The sequence below is a fragment of the Anguilla rostrata genome, chromosome 10 (genome assembly GCF_018555375.3).
Source record: "Anguilla rostrata isolate EN2019 chromosome 10, ASM1855537v3, whole genome shotgun sequence".
Taxonomy (NCBI): domain Eukaryota; kingdom Metazoa; phylum Chordata; class Actinopteri; order Anguilliformes; family Anguillidae; genus Anguilla; species Anguilla rostrata.
The window spans coordinates 29,535,995-29,552,510 of record NC_057942.1 but is presented as its reverse complement, the minus strand read 5'-3'; the positions used below and the strand labels follow the sequence as shown (position 1 = coordinate 29,552,510).

The 16,516-nt window shown below is 44.4% G+C and overlaps 2 protein-coding genes across 4 annotated transcripts; one reads left to right on the top strand and one right to left on the bottom strand.

Annotated features, from left to right (window-relative positions):
* Nucleotides 1–256: 256 nt before the first annotated feature.
* rad17 (RAD17 checkpoint clamp loader component) lies at nt 257–12,131 on the bottom strand. Of its 2 annotated transcripts, none has more exons than XM_064296433.1 (17): nt 11,980–12,131; nt 11,161–11,251; nt 10,657–10,905; nt 10,089–10,172; nt 9,817–9,979; nt 9,382–9,518; nt 8,329–8,381; nt 7,905–8,030; nt 7,106–7,175; nt 6,712–6,823; nt 5,412–5,609; nt 5,143–5,228; nt 4,833–4,979; nt 3,471–3,617; nt 2,852–2,972; nt 1,870–1,927; nt 257–1,116 (listed from the first exon to the last, which is right to left on the bottom strand). In XM_064296433.1, exons 2-17 carry the CDS (start codon nt 11,200–11,202, stop codon nt 867–869), a joined length of 2,043 nt encoding a protein of 680 aa, XP_064152503.1. In that variant the 5' UTR covers nt 11,203–11,251; nt 11,980–12,131; the 3' UTR covers nt 257–866. The 2 variants fall into 2 exon arrangements, with proteins under 2 accessions (XP_064152503.1, XP_064152504.1); XM_064296434.1 differs by lacking the exon at nt 11,980–12,131 and adding an exon at nt 11,682–11,838.
* Nucleotides 12,132–12,160: 29 nt separating this feature from the next.
* On the top strand, nt 12,161–16,221 carry ak6 (adenylate kinase 6). Of its 2 annotated transcripts, none has more exons than XM_064296438.1 (5): nt 12,161–12,410; nt 12,909–13,001; nt 13,482–13,540; nt 13,767–13,912; nt 14,553–16,221. In XM_064296438.1, exons 1-5 carry the CDS (start codon nt 12,374–12,376, stop codon nt 14,740–14,742), a joined length of 525 nt encoding a protein of 174 aa, XP_064152508.1. In that variant the 5' UTR covers nt 12,161–12,373; the 3' UTR covers nt 14,743–16,221. The 2 variants fall into 2 exon arrangements, with proteins under 2 accessions (XP_064152508.1, XP_064152507.1); XM_064296437.1 differs by lacking the exon at nt 12,161–12,410 and adding an exon at nt 12,439–12,543.
* Nucleotides 16,222–16,516: the final 295 nt, after the last annotated feature.

The window sequence follows — 16,516 nt, the reverse complement described above, 5'->3', positions numbered from 1 at the left end:
TTTCAGTCAAAACACAAGTAATTAAAGAATGAACAATACAGACAATCAGTGACAGCATGGAATAATTATTTCAGTTATTTTGTGGATAGGACCAAAAGCCCTGTTTTTTTTATTGCAGTCCTGTCTTCAGTGCATTTTGATGCCAACATACAAATAAGAAAAATAGGTTACCCCTCCCCTTCCCTTCCCCATGAAAAACCCTAATTATACAAAGCCAGCACTTTGTACAGACTTGCAGAGAAGATGGTATGGCAGGTGGTGTTTCTTTCCTTCTGGAATGAAATATGGTTTATTTACAGATCAACCTGTGGCCAACATTGGAAGAGCCATAAAAGGCCATTAAAGACTCCCAACAGGAAAGCCAACAAACTGTTGTGTGGTATCAGTGGCAGACAAAAAAAATACATTGTAATTTTTCTTTAACAGTCCTATAGCATCAAGGGAGTCTTCCTCTCAATATGACAGTGAAATCACTCATTTCAATATCAACCATGACTCAACCAAACTAGTAACAATGAACAAAAAATTAAGCGCTTGACAAAAAAAGAAGTATATAAATATCTGCAAATCTTGTTTAAAATTTGCGGGAGTCGCCGAAGTATGATGAAGACGGCCTTTTTCTGCCTGGCCAACAAGGAATCACAGGTTATTTTGACCGTCCAAATCCTGTGGGGGCACCCAAATAAATACACCAGTCCTGCGCTGCCCGCCGCCCCAAAAAAAAAATAATAAAAAAAAGATTTATAATAATAGCAACAAATCTTGGACGAATGACATATGTAAGGACTTCACAGTTTTGGGGGAGAATTGAAATTTGAGAGTTCTCTGTGCTTTTTTTGTTTTTCCATGGAGGAGGTGACGATCTGTCAGTCACTGTCATACTCGTCTATGACCATTTCCTCGTCCTCCAGCAGAGCCTGGGAGGTGGTGGGCTGTGGCTGGCTGGCTGGCAGGTCACCCCCTGGGCCCTGGCTGCAGGGCTGGGCGGAGTCTTCCGGTGGTGGGGTGGAGCCTGTTGCGTCTGAGGGGGTGGGGACAACAGGCCCCGCCTCCTCCTCCTCGCTGTCCTCATCCAGCATCCCTGGGTCTTTGTCTGTCAGCGCTTCAAGTTTCAGCCTGTCGGGACCACCCAAGACAACAGCCGTCAGCTTGCCTGCCAAGTGACTAGTTATGCCTCCACACTTCTTTGCAAGGGGTCTACACCCCTGGTCCTGGATCTGCTGATTTTTATTTTCACCTTAAAATTGCCTATAAGTTTAGACCCAAGAGACCAGGTTGAGGCACGGTAAGTTACACGGTTATACCGGGTAAATTATATGGTTAACTATGCAACTTACTGCATCAAGTGACCAATTATAAGCCCCTGCTTTGAGCTTTAGGTTTTGTTCAGCTAACAGATGCAGAATTTGCTGCATCAAAAAAAACAAATAAACAGCGGATTTGCAGCGGATTTATCACATTGAATTAATATCGATTGAGACTGAAACATTATTCAGGCGGTAATTCAGAGACGGCACTACAGTTTCCAAAAGCAGACTGGCTGGAATAAGGCCTGACACATCATTCAGTATTCATTAAAAGCGTCAGCCCTCCTTTAGGAATGAATCATGCTGCTGCAGGAAGGCTGTGTACCCAGCATGCAACAGTGCACACAGCCCTGTTAGGAATGAATCCTGCTGCTACAGGAAGGCTGTGTACCCAGCATGCAACAGTGCACACAGCCCTGTTAGGAATGAATCCTGCTGCTACAGGAAGGCTGTGTACCCAGCATGCAACAGTGTACACAGCCCTCTGTTAGAGATGAGCCATGCTGCTAAAGGAAACCTGTGTACGCAGCATGCAACAGTGCCGACTTTCCCTTTCACATACCTGCCAGGGTACTTCCTGAGGGGCAAGCATCCCACGTCCTGAATGAAGGCTATCTGAGCTGCTCAGAGAGAGAGAGAGAGGAATGAAAAAAACAGAGATCATTTCCCCATATTTCTGAGACATCCCAAAACTACCAGGTGGGGGGGGGGCACAATGTGTTACATGCAACGCAGCGTTCCTGTGTCATCCACTCAGACAGAGCTTTTTACTGAACCCTCAGCCCAAAATGTGCTGCAGGTGCATTTCCAGCCTGGTCTCCACTAAATCTGCCTTAGCTGTGTGTGCACTGTCCTGTCACTGTCCTGTTTCACACCCCTCCTTTCCTCCAGCTTACACACAAGCACAAGCCAGAGACTCAAAGCAGCCGCACATCTGTCTGTCCCCCTACCCCAGCGGGGACAGACAGACGAACCACAGGGCCGCGCGTCTGCACTAAGAACAGGCGTCACAGCTGGGAACGTCGCTAGGCAGAACCCCTCAGGCCCAATCTGCATTTTCAAGGGAGAAGAGCTAGAGCTGCAGTTACGCAGAGCACCTCCATTCAAATGCAAGTGCCCTGCTGCTCACCGATCTGAGGCTGCTGGCAGCGGCCTAGTTTTGAATACAATTTACATGCACTTATCTTCAAAGAAAAAGACTGCCAGACTAGTTTTTGCAGCTGGGAGAATGTACTCCCAGTGGAACTTCAAATTGGGAAGACTACTTTTTCTGTCACCGCTGTGTGTTCATTCAATAATTATCGATTTATGGCCATCTACGTGCAAAATACTTAGACGGGAGTGACAGGACCACATCCCAGATCGAGCAAGGTGTCGGTTTAGCTGGATTTCCGGGTCTCTTTATGAAGTGAGTGATTACAAAAAGACTGCTGTTGGAGCATAGCTCTTGATGGAGTCGGCTGATTGGATTGAGCAAAGGGGGTGTGCCTGGCAACCGGTGGAGTCGGCCGATTGGACGCAGTACGGTGGGGAGTGTCCACTACCTTGGTTCCTCATTGGGTTGGTGAGCTGGGCCAGGTACGGCAGCAGCTCAGTCTGAAGGCTGAGAGGCGTGAGGCAGTAGCTGGTGAAGAGGCACTGGGCGGCCTGGCAGTTCTCCCGGTACTGTGACATCACAAGAGAGCGACACGTATCACAATGGGCCTACTTTCAGTTTTTTCAACAACGCCAAGTCAGTGTTCTAGAACTCCACTGCTTTCAGAAATTACTACAAGCGATTGTTACTTCAGCATTAGAATTTTAAGAACATTCTAATCACATATTTGTGATCTTACACCTTAAAAGGTTTATCCACTAATCAAAAACATATTACTACTCTACCAGTTGTTTCCCCATGCTTATTAAACCAATGACAAATCTCTTTCCGCTCAATCAAATTCCAATTACCAGTACTACAAACGACAAATTACTAATGGGAAAAGAAGAGTGGGAGAGAAAGCGATATGGAGAGTGAGAGAAACAGAGAATGATGGGGAAAGGGAGAGAGAAAGAGAAGAGGGGAGAGGTCAGTAATGGCAGAAATGAAACATGTGACTGGACAGCGAGGAGATAAGTTGGTGTGTGAGAGTGCAGAGGGCGGGGGGTGGGGGGGGGAAGCCATACCTTCTTGCTGACCAGGAGCCAGTGGGGCTTGTGCAGGGGTCGGAAGCCTCCGGAGGCCTGGCTGTCAGCGTGCGCCCGGGCCGAGTTGGAGTGGATCATCCCCCTGGTGGCCACGGAGGAGCCGTACTCCTGCATGGTGGAGCGAGACTGCAGAGAGAGCACCGGAGTAATGAGCCCCAAACACTGATCCTGGACCAGTACAAAAAAAACAGGCCACAACATAGGCTGGAGAAAGTACGCTTACTCATTTCAAGAGTCATGAGATACTTCCTCCAACCACTGATCCTGGATCAGTATCCATAAAAAAGTTTGGATATGGGGCAGAGTAAGCTGATCTTGGACTGGATGTTTGGGGCCAAGGTGAGGGGGGATTCACAAAAAAATGTGGTGCAAGAGTCCATGTAGTTTCATCATTCCCCCAAAATTACCAAGAAATACACACACACAAAATTTTTTTAAAAATAATTCAAAGCTCTACCTTTGCAAATTCAAGATGGTGAACTGTGTAACTATTTTTGTTAAAAAAAAAACAAAAAAAACAAATGCTACAGGCACAAATTATGGACAGGCACTGCATTTATAAACAGAGTTTGACGAATAATGTAGTATTTTGCAACGGTTCCTATTTTGGCATAATAAATACAACACGTAATTAACTATGAAGAAATAATTAGCATTCATGTTGAACAAGTAATAATCATACACCTTACTACATGTATTAGGTCATACCTACATACTTGAACAGTCTAATGCATCTTACTGTTGGAAATTTTATAATCAGATTGAACATGTATTTCCATGTCTAGAATTTTCCTACATGAAATGATAATGTGCAAAGAAAACTGGCTTGTATACTTTATTTCAAATTACTCATGGTCATACAATGCCATTACCACTCCTGTATTGACATTACCACTGTCATATCCTGATGACAGCATGTGCTAAGCAAATGAAATTACGTAATATTCAAATGAAAATAAAAGTATCAACATTATGCAGAAGGTTTCTCAGGGGACATGGTTTGTTCACATAATTGGCATATTCACAAGCTCCAAAACATTAGCAGGCCTGAAATAAACATTCAGTCGCAGAACGCTGTGTGTGTGTGTGTGTGCGTGTGTGTATGCGAGATGGAAAAGTGGGCAATTGGGCACAGTCTTTTCACTATGGCCAATTACGTATTTGGTAGCACTGCTACACAAAACCCCACCGTGAACCTAACGTCCTGTTCAACAGACAGAACGAAAAGTTTGAAATGGTACCAGAATGTTTTGCCCATTTGAAACAGAGAGAGCCTTGTGATACTCTACACAAAGTGAAGCATGGACGGTCGGGGGGGGGGGAGGAAGGGGCGGTGCTTACGCTCCACTCCGCCGTGAGGAAGTCCGAGTCGGACAGGTACTCGCTGGCCCGCGCCACGTCCTCCACGTCCGAGAAGAACTCCAGGTAGTTCTGCTGCAGGTACAGGTTGAAGAGCTCGCCCGACATGTGGGACTTCTCCACCACCAGCTGAGCGAGGGCAGAGAGACGAGAGGGGGAAGAAAACACTGAGAAAACATGCGTCTCTGTGTGTTTACACGTGTCTGTATCTATGAAGACATATATGTGTCTCTGTATTTGTGCGTGTGTGTGTGTGTTTGAGTGCGCATACATGCACATGTCTCTTCCCTACCTCTGGGTCCACCAATAGCCTGTCTCTCTGATGCTCTGACAGGTGGGCGGGAAGACTGGGCACCTCTGGACTTGTGCAGCGCTCCCCTGTCAATCATACGTTTCAATGGTTACAGCCGTTACCAACCGCCTAACTCAGGGACCAAAAGCCAGAGAAAGACGGCGATATACACACTAGCTGACAGAGCCTACAGAGAGAAAGCCATAGAGAGACAGAGAGAAACAGACAGACAGACAGGCAAACGCAGGCAGTACGGACGGCTCCCTCACGTTTGCAGTACAGGATCTTGCCCAGCGCTCTGAACAGGAAGAGGGACGCGTCTTTTCCCCCGATGGCCTGGCTGCGGTCCTGGAGCTCGGAGCTCTTGGAGCTCTTGCTCTTGCTCCGGGCTCTGGAGACGCCCCTGCTCAACGAGGCCAAGACTTTACCTTTCTTCCCTGGCCAGGCTCTGGCCTCCAGTGAGCAGTCTGAACAGGGAGGGGGGGGGGGGGGGGAGAGAGAGAGAGAGAGCAGGAGAGAGAGAATGGAGAGACAGATAATGAGAGATAAAATGAGAGCAGGGGGAGGAAGAGGGAGAAGAGAAAGATTATATTTTTATGTCCCATTTATTTAAACAGTGCACAATATTTACAGAAACAAATAAACACAAAACTTCAGTGCATAACAATGTTCCTAAAATAAACTAAAAAGGGACAAGAGCCCAATAAAGATTTAGAATCAAATAAAACCACAATAAAACCAATATAGAGCTATAAAACCATCAAAAGGCAAACCACCAGTAAGACAATGGTAAAACCAATAAATAACAAAGTAAAAACCAAAAAAAAAAAAAAAAACCAAGCAGTAAAAAGCAAACTCATTCCAATTCCCCCCATGTCCAGGGCTGGGCGATATGGACAAAATCAAATATCACAATATTTTTGACCAAATACCTCAATATCGATATTGTGATGATACTGTGGGGATGACTATTGTTACTTTCACAAAATCACACAATGAGATTTTTGATAAATAATCATCAGTAATGCCGATGTAATAACTAAGTGGGTAAAGGCAAATAATAGAACAGCTAGGACAGTCAGCTAAGTTCAGAAAATTACATCACTTTACTGTAATGCTGCCTTAAAAACCAGGAAAAGACAACACATGCCATATCACGATATTACGATATACAAAATCCCAGACGATATGTAGTCTCATATCACGATATAATATCGATATATTGCCCAGCCCTACCATGTCTTACACCATTTTTTTAAAAACACATCTTGAAGCCCCCGTCATCACCCACAACACAAATAGTCTCATTTACAAACCAGATTTTCCAGAAAATACTTACATTGCTAAGCAAACTAAAATATACATACTCTATACGAAGATGTTCTAAAACCATCCCCCAAAAAACAAGCAATGTATCCGTTAACTGCCCCTCTTGCATCCTGTTCCTCCAAGAGACCCAAATTGCAAGCTTCGCAGGTCAAAATAAGAAATGTACCAAAGCGAGTCCAAATCATCTTCCCACCCCAATAGCACCGAAAGAACATCAGCATGGTGCTTTGGCGCCCTCACCTGTGAGACAGGAGAACTGCAGGCTGTTGATGGCGCTTCGGATGTCCCCTGAGCTCCCGGTGCAGAGCAGGTCCAGAGCGGCCTTATCGGGTACCGCCACCCGGCCCCCGCTCTGAGTACAGCACAGGGAGGGACAGGACTTCAGCCGCCACACGATTCTACACATACGCGTCCCTCACGCAAACCTGTGCTTACTAAAGGGATCCATAAATGCACTATACCCAAACTAAAAGTGAAGGAACAAGACAGGAGCTTAAGCAGTCATAAACCATACATCACATTTGTGTGATCATTCTGCGTAAAGGCCAGTGCAGCCAAATGAAAAAAATAAAAAATAATAAAAAATACGATGAAAGCATGACTTCCTCCTGCCAGCAGGGGGAGCCGCCCTTACCCTGGCTGCTTCCTGAGTCACGATCCGGGTCAGCACCTTCATCATGCTGGTGGGCGCCACGGGGTTAAAACTAGAAGAGAATGAGACAAGACCCGCCCTGTTAGACGCAGCACACCAGCCAATGACAGGCAAAGTGGAGCACGGCTGTACTAGTGCAGTGAAACTGTGGTTGTGTGTATGCTGTCATGCCCGATGTTGTAAACGCAGGAATGCAAAGGGACCTGATGTTATGCACTCTGCTGTGCGTGTGCAGAGGTACATGATGTTACGCACTCTGCTGTGCGTGTGCAGAGGTACCTGATGTTACGCACTCTGCTGTGCGTGTGCAGAGACTGAGTGATCTGCCTGGCAATGTTTACGCACTCTGCTGTCGTGGAGAGGCTGAGTTACGCACTCTGCTGCGTGAGAGGTACCTGATGATACGCACTCTGCTGTGCGTGTGCAGAGGTACATGATGTCGATTGCTGTGCGTTCAGAGTCTGATGTCGCACTTGCATGGTGCAGAGGTACCTGATGTTACGCACTCTGCTGTGCGTGTGCAGAGGTACCTGATGTTACGCACTCTGCTGTGCGTGTGCAGAGGTACCTGATGTTACGCACTCTGCTGTGCGTGTGCAGAGGTACCTGATGTTACGCACTCTGCTGTGCGTGTGCAGAGGTACCTGATGATACGCACTCTGCTGTGCGTGTGCAGAGGTACCTGATGTCACACACTCTGCAGTGCGTGTGCAGAGGTACCTGAGGATACAGGCTCAGCAGTATGTATGCGTGTGCATGTGTGTGCCGACTGCCAGGGTACCTGATGTTCCAGACTCCCAGCTCCTCCTGCAGGTCTCTGGGGAAGAGGTGCCTGGAGCTGCTGGACCCACTGAGGCAGTCTGAGACGATGAAGATCAGAGGGCACCTGCCCATCTTCACAAAGCGCCTAGGGATTACACACGAATAATCACACTGACAAGTGCAGACCTGCACACACATCAAATCATCAGAATCCACAGCACCAAGTGAATTCCATGGTAAGTCAAAGCTGGGAAAACTGGGCCAAGATCACGTCATGATACACAGTATCGTATGTCTACAGTGTGCTTTCAACTGGCCTGGATTAATCATCACCCACTTGGTTGTGGTGTGATTATGTTACACTGAGCTATCAAAGGCAAAGTAAGAGGAAACCTATTACAAAGAGCTGTGTTAAGCCATTAGCAATGGAGAGTGCTTGTTACCTGAGAATATCATGCAGGCAGGCTGGCTGTCTGTAGAACTGGTTAGGGAGGTCCTGTCACACAGAGGAGGGATACAAATGGCTCTTTAGTTTGTGCAAACACTTCAACAGCACAGCACAAAATGTTAAAGATAAAAAAGCCAGTGATGCACTGATGTCAACATGCCAGTATCAAAGGGAATAAACAAACTACACACAGGACACAAACAGGACATAGCACTATAGAAGAAAGAGCTCACAGCCTTACTGCATATTTAAATTTTCACAGCGCAGTGAAATCCTCCATAACCGTCGGCATACCATACCGGCTCACACAATTTGCTCACCGCACTAAATACCAAAGGTGCCCAGCCAATTGCGCCAAACCATAGGCTGCAGAACAAAATATGGACCAAGACACTGTGACGTTACCCATTGACTCTCCATGGGCTTGGTAAAAAGTGTTCCGAAGCCCAGGAAGTGCAGTTTGTGGGCACTGCCATGTTGTACAAACTGGAGCCAGAGACTGTGCAGTAGGAAAAAGGGGGCCCCTTACATAGCCATGAAGTCCAGTTGTCCACTAAGGGCATGAGACGCAGTGACTCGGCAGTGACTCAAATTGTCCCAGATTCAAAACAGTACAATCTTTCCCAAATAACACAATAACTTAACAAATCGGCACACGGGAAGACACTAAATACACCTATTGCGGCTACACTTTCTTGTGGGAAAAAATGACTGACTTCGTATTTTTTGTCCGTATTGTTACTATTGACTTACATAAAAGCGGGTGGCTGAAACCCCTATTCTGGAGCCAACCGCACTGGCGCTAGTGAGCAACATCTCTCAACCAGACTAGGAAGTGAGCTTCAAAAACGCAGCCTGGTTTTGGCCGCCCGTGCCAAGCACTCTCACTCGGCTACGTGGGTGATGTCATCTGTAACGGGAGTGCACGAACGCGCTCGCTGGTTTCTGAGCGCGGCGCTAAGGTTGAGGGTCAGTTTCATTTCTGTGCTGTACAGAGGGCGGCCTATCACCGGCCCACGTTAACAGAGCAGCTGCAGCTGTGTCCCACCTCCACGAGGACGACCTTCCTGCCGGAGGTCACGCCCTCCCCCAGCATCTGCAGCCGGCCGTACTTGTTGGCCCTGAGCAGAAACTCCTGGAACTCCGCCGTCTGGGAGACGCCAAGGAAACCGTTGAACCTAGAATCTGCCGATGAGAAACAATCCGATCGCCTTTCATTTTTAAAAAATTATAATAAATTCACAGAAAAAATAGAAAATGACTGGGTCTGACAGAACAAAAATTATTTAAAAAAAAAAAAAACTATTCCAATTTACTTAAAATACTGAGCATGCATTTGTCAAATGCAAAAAATTTCCATGGAGGAATTTAGCAGATACTCTAACGCAGAGTGACATGCGTAAAAGTGCATAAATTCAGGGTTTGACGATAACCAGTGCTCATGCTATTCACAACCAATAGTACTGATAGTATGGTTCCTCACCAGGGTTAAAGGTATCTCTGAAAGACTCCTCTGTCTTAAACTCTGACGTAGTTAGGGGATTGGACCACTCCTGAACACGACAGCCCAGCTCTTGGGCCAGTACCCGGACCGTGGCGGTCTTCCCGCATCCTGAAGGGCCGGTCAGCAGCAGTGTGGCGCCACCCTGTGGGACAGTCACAAATATCTCTATAGCGTCTGCGTTAGCGTCCATGAAAAGAATATAGGTCAACCCGCATTTCGAATGCCAACATCAAATCGGATCGCGCGGCCACCTTGGTCTCCGGCTTGATGTCCAAGTGCGCTTTCAGCCAGTTTTCAACCTCCTCAATCTTCTTTTTGTGAACGGCTAGGTCGGCCTGACGAGACAAATGCAACATTTCACTTCTGAGACCAACATGCACAGAAAACAGATACACAGTGCAGAGGGAGGTAGTCAGTACGACCCATGGTGTAGAACAGTGTCTCTCAAGGTCTAGGTTATTCATATTCAATACATCTGCAAGGACGTGGCTAAAATTTAATATTACATTGCAGGCATTTAGCAGATGCTCTTATCCAGAGCAACTTACACAACTTTTACATAACATTTTACATTACAATACAAGTATCAATTTATACAGCTGGATACATATTGAAGCAATGCAGGTTAAGTGCCTTGCTCAAGGGTACAACGGCAGGAATCAAACCTTTTGGTTACAAGCCCAGTTCCTCGCCCACTGTGCTACACTGCTGCCCATGTAGTGTGTCAGAGAAAACATCGCGACTCAGTAACATCCACTAATTTGGCCATACAGCCGTGATGTACATAACCTGGGCTGGTGTTAAACTAGTGCGGAGTACCTGTGAGCAGGGAGCGTGTCTGTCTACCCAGGGCTCATCCTGCTCCCCCTGGCTCAGCTCACTGTCCAGGGGACCCTGGGGGTCCGGGACAGCCCGTCTCTTCGAAGGCCGCTGTCCGCCTTTGTCGGCGACCTGTTTTCTGGATTTGCTCTCGGTCTCTCCTGAACTGACACCCTTTTTTGGCCGAAAGGAGTTCAAACCGGGGCCACTGAACAGATCGCCGAAGGATGGCTCCACCCAACTACTCAACTGTGACAAAAGATGTAACACAGAGAAGATCTTTGGTCCAGTTTTTTCCTCCCCAAAGAACAATGTTTTTCAAGAACATATAGCCATCCCCATTTTTGTATGTCATTTAATGTACGGCTAACTGCCATTATAATTAAGCATGATTGTGAACAGTTAAGGTAGTACCTCAGAAGGAAGACAATATCCTATTCTGTACACTAATGACACAGCATGTTATCACTTAGGTAAAGAAAATGCCCTATGTCTGAGACTTACTTTACTGCAGGAGGCCTTTCTTCCAGCAGAAAGTTTTGACATTCTTATCTCCAGTGATTCCCATCCACACAGCCCTAGTTAGCCACTGTAGCTGCAATGATTTAAAAGCATTACTATGCATACATCGCCATCATCGTGTCGGTTATAGTGCACTAAGATCAAAAAGTGCACAGCAACAACACGCAACATATTCAGTTGCGATTAATCGAAGGCCACATATCGCAATGTACCTTACACGGACGCAGCTTAATCTGTTCAATCTATCGATAATTACGATTTTATGAAATGAACACAAAACCCCAGAAATGTAAATTAATGTAGTATGCTATATCAAGATGAAAACAATAGGTAACGTTAATATTAACGGTAACACTTTCGGACCACTCCCACCAATACTTAATACATAATTTTAACCCGTTAAACTCCAATGGCATACAAAATTATAGCATTATAGGAAACAAAAAAATCCTTCTTATTAAATTGAATTTGGTTAACCTAACATCAGCTAGCTTTCTATCTACCTTTCGTATTCTGACTATTTGACAACTTTAGCGTAACGCGTTTTCCTGGTGACGTAGATGTAGCGCTAGCTACATGTAAGCTAGCGTCAACATTAGCTAAACACAGACCAAGCAGGCTGGATAGGTTTGAACTAGTATGCACATTGTATAAAAGAAACCACGAACTTTTAATGGTTTTTATTTTTGTCTTTTTTTCTATATAACACTAGCAACTATTAGCTACGCTACGTTAGCAAATTTAGCTGCAAACCCGATAGCTTGCTAAACAGTTGTCAAGTTACGACAAAACATTCCTTACCTTGGCCCTTTAAAAAGAGTGTATATTTATAATTATTCTGTGGTTTCGTTTTTAATGCATTTCTCAGTAGTTCAAATGAAACAACCGACTTTAAATTTTGAAAACATTTTGAAACGTTCCCTTTAAAAACAGAGGTCCTTCGTTGAAAGTGACGCTTTCTGATGACGTTTCCTTACATGTGTTCTGTGGCCCAAATTGAACACGCAATAGAGACTTGTTTTGATACGTAATTACTTCATTAGACTGCTGCATTTCTATACCTATAAGCAAAAATCCCTACATATTTATATTTACTGTTACTTTGTTTTTATACAGCAAAACCGAACTAACAGCAAAAGTAGAATTTGCGCAAAGTTGAAGTCCCTGCGTTGTGTGGAGCTGGTCACGTGGAGCAATGAAAATCATGAAGAGACCGAACATACTTCTGACAGGTGAGACGTTTTCTTCTTTTTCGTTGGATTATTTTGTAACATTAAAATGTAAATATGCTGAATGATCATGCATGCCTTCAGCTATTAAACAAATCAGATGTGCAAACAAAAAGATGGGTCCCGTCAAAAGCTGGTACGGTAGTTGGCTAATGTAACAAGCTACCTAAGTTAGCGAGTTACACGTGATTGCGCATTTTGTCTTTCAGATTTTCGAGGCAATGTATTGTGTGTTGAACGATCCTTTCCACTATTTAGCGTAATATCTTACACGGAGCAAAACTGCACGTTTTCGCTGTCAATGATCATTTAGCTTGTTTGCTATCTTCGCTGTTAACTCCCTTGCTGAAGTAACTTAAATCCATGAAGTATAACTTGGATGATTCATCTTGCATACTACAACACAGTCGAGTGCATATAGGCCAGTGAATCCGTACAGCATTAATCAGTTGACCTATGTTTTTGTTTAGTTTATAACGATCGGTTGTACACCTGTGACAGGCACCCCAGGAGTGGGAAAGACCACATTGGGAAAGGAGCTGGCCCAGCGCACGGGGCTCAGCTACGTAAATGTGGGAGATCTCGCGCAGGAAGGTAGGCATCGGAGCTTCAAACTCTGTAGACCGCAACTTTGGTGGTCTTTTTAAAGCATGACTTGAGATGGCTTTTCCGGAATCGATCTGAAAGAATTGCCCCTAATTTAATTGCTCATATTCAGAATGATATTAATGTGCTACTGTACATACAGATTTCATCGTTTATTCATTCACTCGAAGTGTGCGACAGCATGCACAGGCTGTAACCAAAACATAATCTTGTCGGTTCCATACTGGTGCCTAGATGAAGGTTTCAGTAGTCAAATACACCTGTTTGGGAATCAAGACCCCCCTGGTCCTGAGCACAGTCCTCTTAACAACTCTCTCCCCAAGATACACAAAAAGCTGCATTTCGTCAAGGTTGAATGGTGTGAATGTGCATTCAGTTTGCTAGGAATATCCATCTATTAGGCACATGCAGGAGACTGCAAGAACAACGGAGCACAAGGACCAGTAACGTATGCATTTGTCTCCTTAGGGCAGCTGTATGATGGCTTTGATGAAGAATACCAGTGTCCTATCTTGGATGAGGACAGAGTGAGTTTGAGTATTAAACTGAATTCTACATTATCCCTGCTTTAACTGGCTTGCAAAGAACTGATTATCTGTTAGTTACATTCAGAACCTGCACCTTTAAATACAGGCACAACTCATCTAGTGGTTACGGTTTCTCAAGCATTGTTTGAGTTGCGAATGCTATCAGTTTATCAATGTTAGTGGCCCTGATTTGCGTGTACTATCGGGTGAATTCTCTATGTTACAGGTGGTGGACGAGCTGGAGGACAGGATGGGAGATGGAGGGATGATCGTGGATTACCACGGATGTGACTTCTTTCCCGAGCGCTGGTTCAACATTGTGTTTGTGCTGAGAACCGACAACACTGTCCTCTATAACCGCCTGGAAAGCAGGTCAGTGGTGGCCCTGCCCTGTTAGCCACACCTCCTCCACATTAGTCCTACCTCTCTAAATTAGCTATGACTCTCCACATCTGCCACCACAAAAGAACTGTAGTTTAACTTGTAGATATGGCCTGGATTAAATGCTGATGCATTGCAGTTTGAAGCAACCCAACGGAGCACCTAACCTTTTCATAACTACTGCAACATTTTTAGAAAATCAAACAAACAACAAAAAAAAAACCAATGGGGCATTTGCTTTGCATCAGAGTGTGATCCCTCTGTAGACATGTCGGTTTTTTTTTGCTCCAAGGCATTTTGGAGGAGTTTGCATATTGAATGCCATCTTGTGTAACTTTGAAACTCAATGGTGCCTCTGTGTGTTCTGAGAGGGAAACACAGTTGACTGTGAATATTTTAGCTGGGCACTTTTCTCCCTTGTTAATTATTTCTTCTTCCTTTATTTATTTTGTTAATTTAATTCTTTCTAAAACAGTGAGCCAGCCTAACTGTAGCTTAAAGCTGTTCAAACTGTAAGCCAGCTGTGTATGACAGTTTTTCACTCTCACACTAGGAAAATAAAGTTTCCCTGAATATATTCAGTAACAAAACAGGCCTTTAAAAGTCTCTTTCTGTCTCTTGGTCTGCCTAGAGGATACGCTGGAAAAAAGCTACAGGATAATATCCAGTGTGAGATCTTCCAGACCATCTTCGAAGAGGCCATGGAAGCTTACAGGGATGAGATTGTCCACCAGCTGCCTAGCAACGACCCTGAAGACCTGGAGCGCAACCTGGAGCAGATAGTGCAGTGGACAGAGCAGTGGATGAAGGACAATAACTGACCACCCATTTACACACACATACATGCACACACACACACACACACACACACACACGGAACATACGCGAATGCACACACAGCCACACAGTACCGCCATATACGGGCATTCAGCTGCTCAGACCGAGGTAGGGACATGTCAGTGGCTGTTGGGGAGACTCCGGCTGCCACATTGATGATGTCACCCCACACTGAGAGACAAGCTGTCGCATGCTATAGCCTCAGAGATACAAGAGAATCCTATAGAAAGTGGTAGGATAAATGTGAAGAGGTCAACAAGTACTAGCACTATGACATATTTCATGTAGACTAATTCCAATGCAGTCTTTTTTGATGGAGATGCTTTATTCTTGTATTAATTCAGCAGACTTGCACTTCAAGAATATACTGCATGTTTTGATGGATGCCTCAGTTTTGACCTTTGATATAGGTTTAAGATTGGCCTTGTGTATTTGACTACCCAACTGGATTTGAGTGCAGTTAGCCAATATTAAAATTGTCCACTTTTCCCAATGATATAAACATAATGGTACATTCAGTTTGAAGTGATTTGATATTTGTATATGCAGCATTCCAGAGTTTGTCTGTTACTTCGAAAGAGATTTTAAAAAAACTTTGAGTTTAACAGAAAAATGAGAATGTTAACCAGATATGGATGACACAATGGCTGTAGGAAAAGACAGTAATAACTTGTAATGGGGCCCTTTATTTTGTGCCTTGTCCTTGTGGAACATTGTGTACTTGTTTTCCCCTTTATTAACCTGGAAATAAAGGGACACACTCTTTTACAAAGGGCAGGTGGGGCTTTTGCAACCAGAATGTTCCTGTGTTATCCTACAATGGAATGAGAGCATTTTGTGCATTTACAGGTAGCTGAATCCCCCCCTCCTCCTCCTTGCTGTTTTGTGAACAGGTTACTAGTGGGAGATGTGCCTGCCCTCATTCTGGTAGACAGTTATATGCTACTCTGGCTCATAGTGTGGGACAAAGTGGGAGGACCACAGTACTACTCTGTGTGCTACTGTGAGTCACACTGTGATGCCATAATGGATAGTTTAATGGTAGATTCCAAATGGGGGGGTGTGTAAGAAGAAGGAAAAGTAAAAACCTATTAACATCATGACATCACAGTGTGGCTCACGCTAGTGAGTGCATTTGGCTACTTTATATGTCTTTAAAAATGGAACAAAGTTATAAAGAAAACCCCCACAATTATATCTCACAAAGTCATGATGCAAATGAGCAAAATGAAAAAGGTTTGGCCACATAATGTCTTGAGTTATACACAATTTTTGTTTACTTTAATCATGTAATGTTCAAGTCACTTCATTAGACTGATGTTCATGTTGTATGTGTCGACTGCTATTGTAGTATTTCCATGAAATACTCCAGGTTTAAAGAGGGACAGTATCATTTTCGTATTGATAAGCTTTGTATAATTATTTGTACTTCACATGACAATAAATAATACATTTGAATTCAAGACCTGGGTCTGAAGACAGTTTAATTGGTCGATGAAAGCACAGAGGTGTTACTAATTTGCGTAACAGAATCCAGTATCCATGGCAACATGCAATGTCTCTCAGTATATGACCGTCTATACAGTTGGAGGCTAACTAAACCAATTAAAGGTAATCCATGTTATCAGAGTCTAGGTTCAGTTAACATTCTTCAGTTTTCATAACATATTCCCGGGAGTACAATGTAAAATATAATTTTTACCAAGCATTACAAAAGTGACTTGATTTTGCATGTTAAATGTTTCAGTTTTTTTTTAA

Coding starts and splice junctions, on each gene's coding strand:
- rad17 (XM_064296433.1), bottom strand. CDS start 11,202: ATGTCAAAACTTTCTGCTGGAAGAAAGGCCTCCTGCAGTAAA. Junction 5,610..6,711: donor GCAGTTCTCCTGTCTCACAG/GTGAGGGCGCCA, acceptor CTCCCTGTTCAG/ACTGCTCACTGGAGGCCAGA. Junction 2,973..3,470: donor GGCTCCTGGTCAGCAAGAAG/GTATGGCTTCCC, acceptor GTGATGTCACAG/TACCGGGAGAACTGCCAGGC.
- ak6 (XM_064296437.1), top strand. CDS start 12,465: ATGCTGAATGATCATGCATGCCTTCAGCTATTAAACAAATCAGATGTG. Junction 12,544..12,908: donor ATGGGTCCCGTCAAAAGCTG/GTACGGTAGTTG, acceptor CACCTGTGACAG/GCACCCCAGGAGTGGGAAAG. Junction 13,913..14,552: donor TATAACCGCCTGGAAAGCAG/GTCAGTGGTGGC, acceptor TGGTCTGCCTAG/AGGATACGCTGGAAAAAAGC.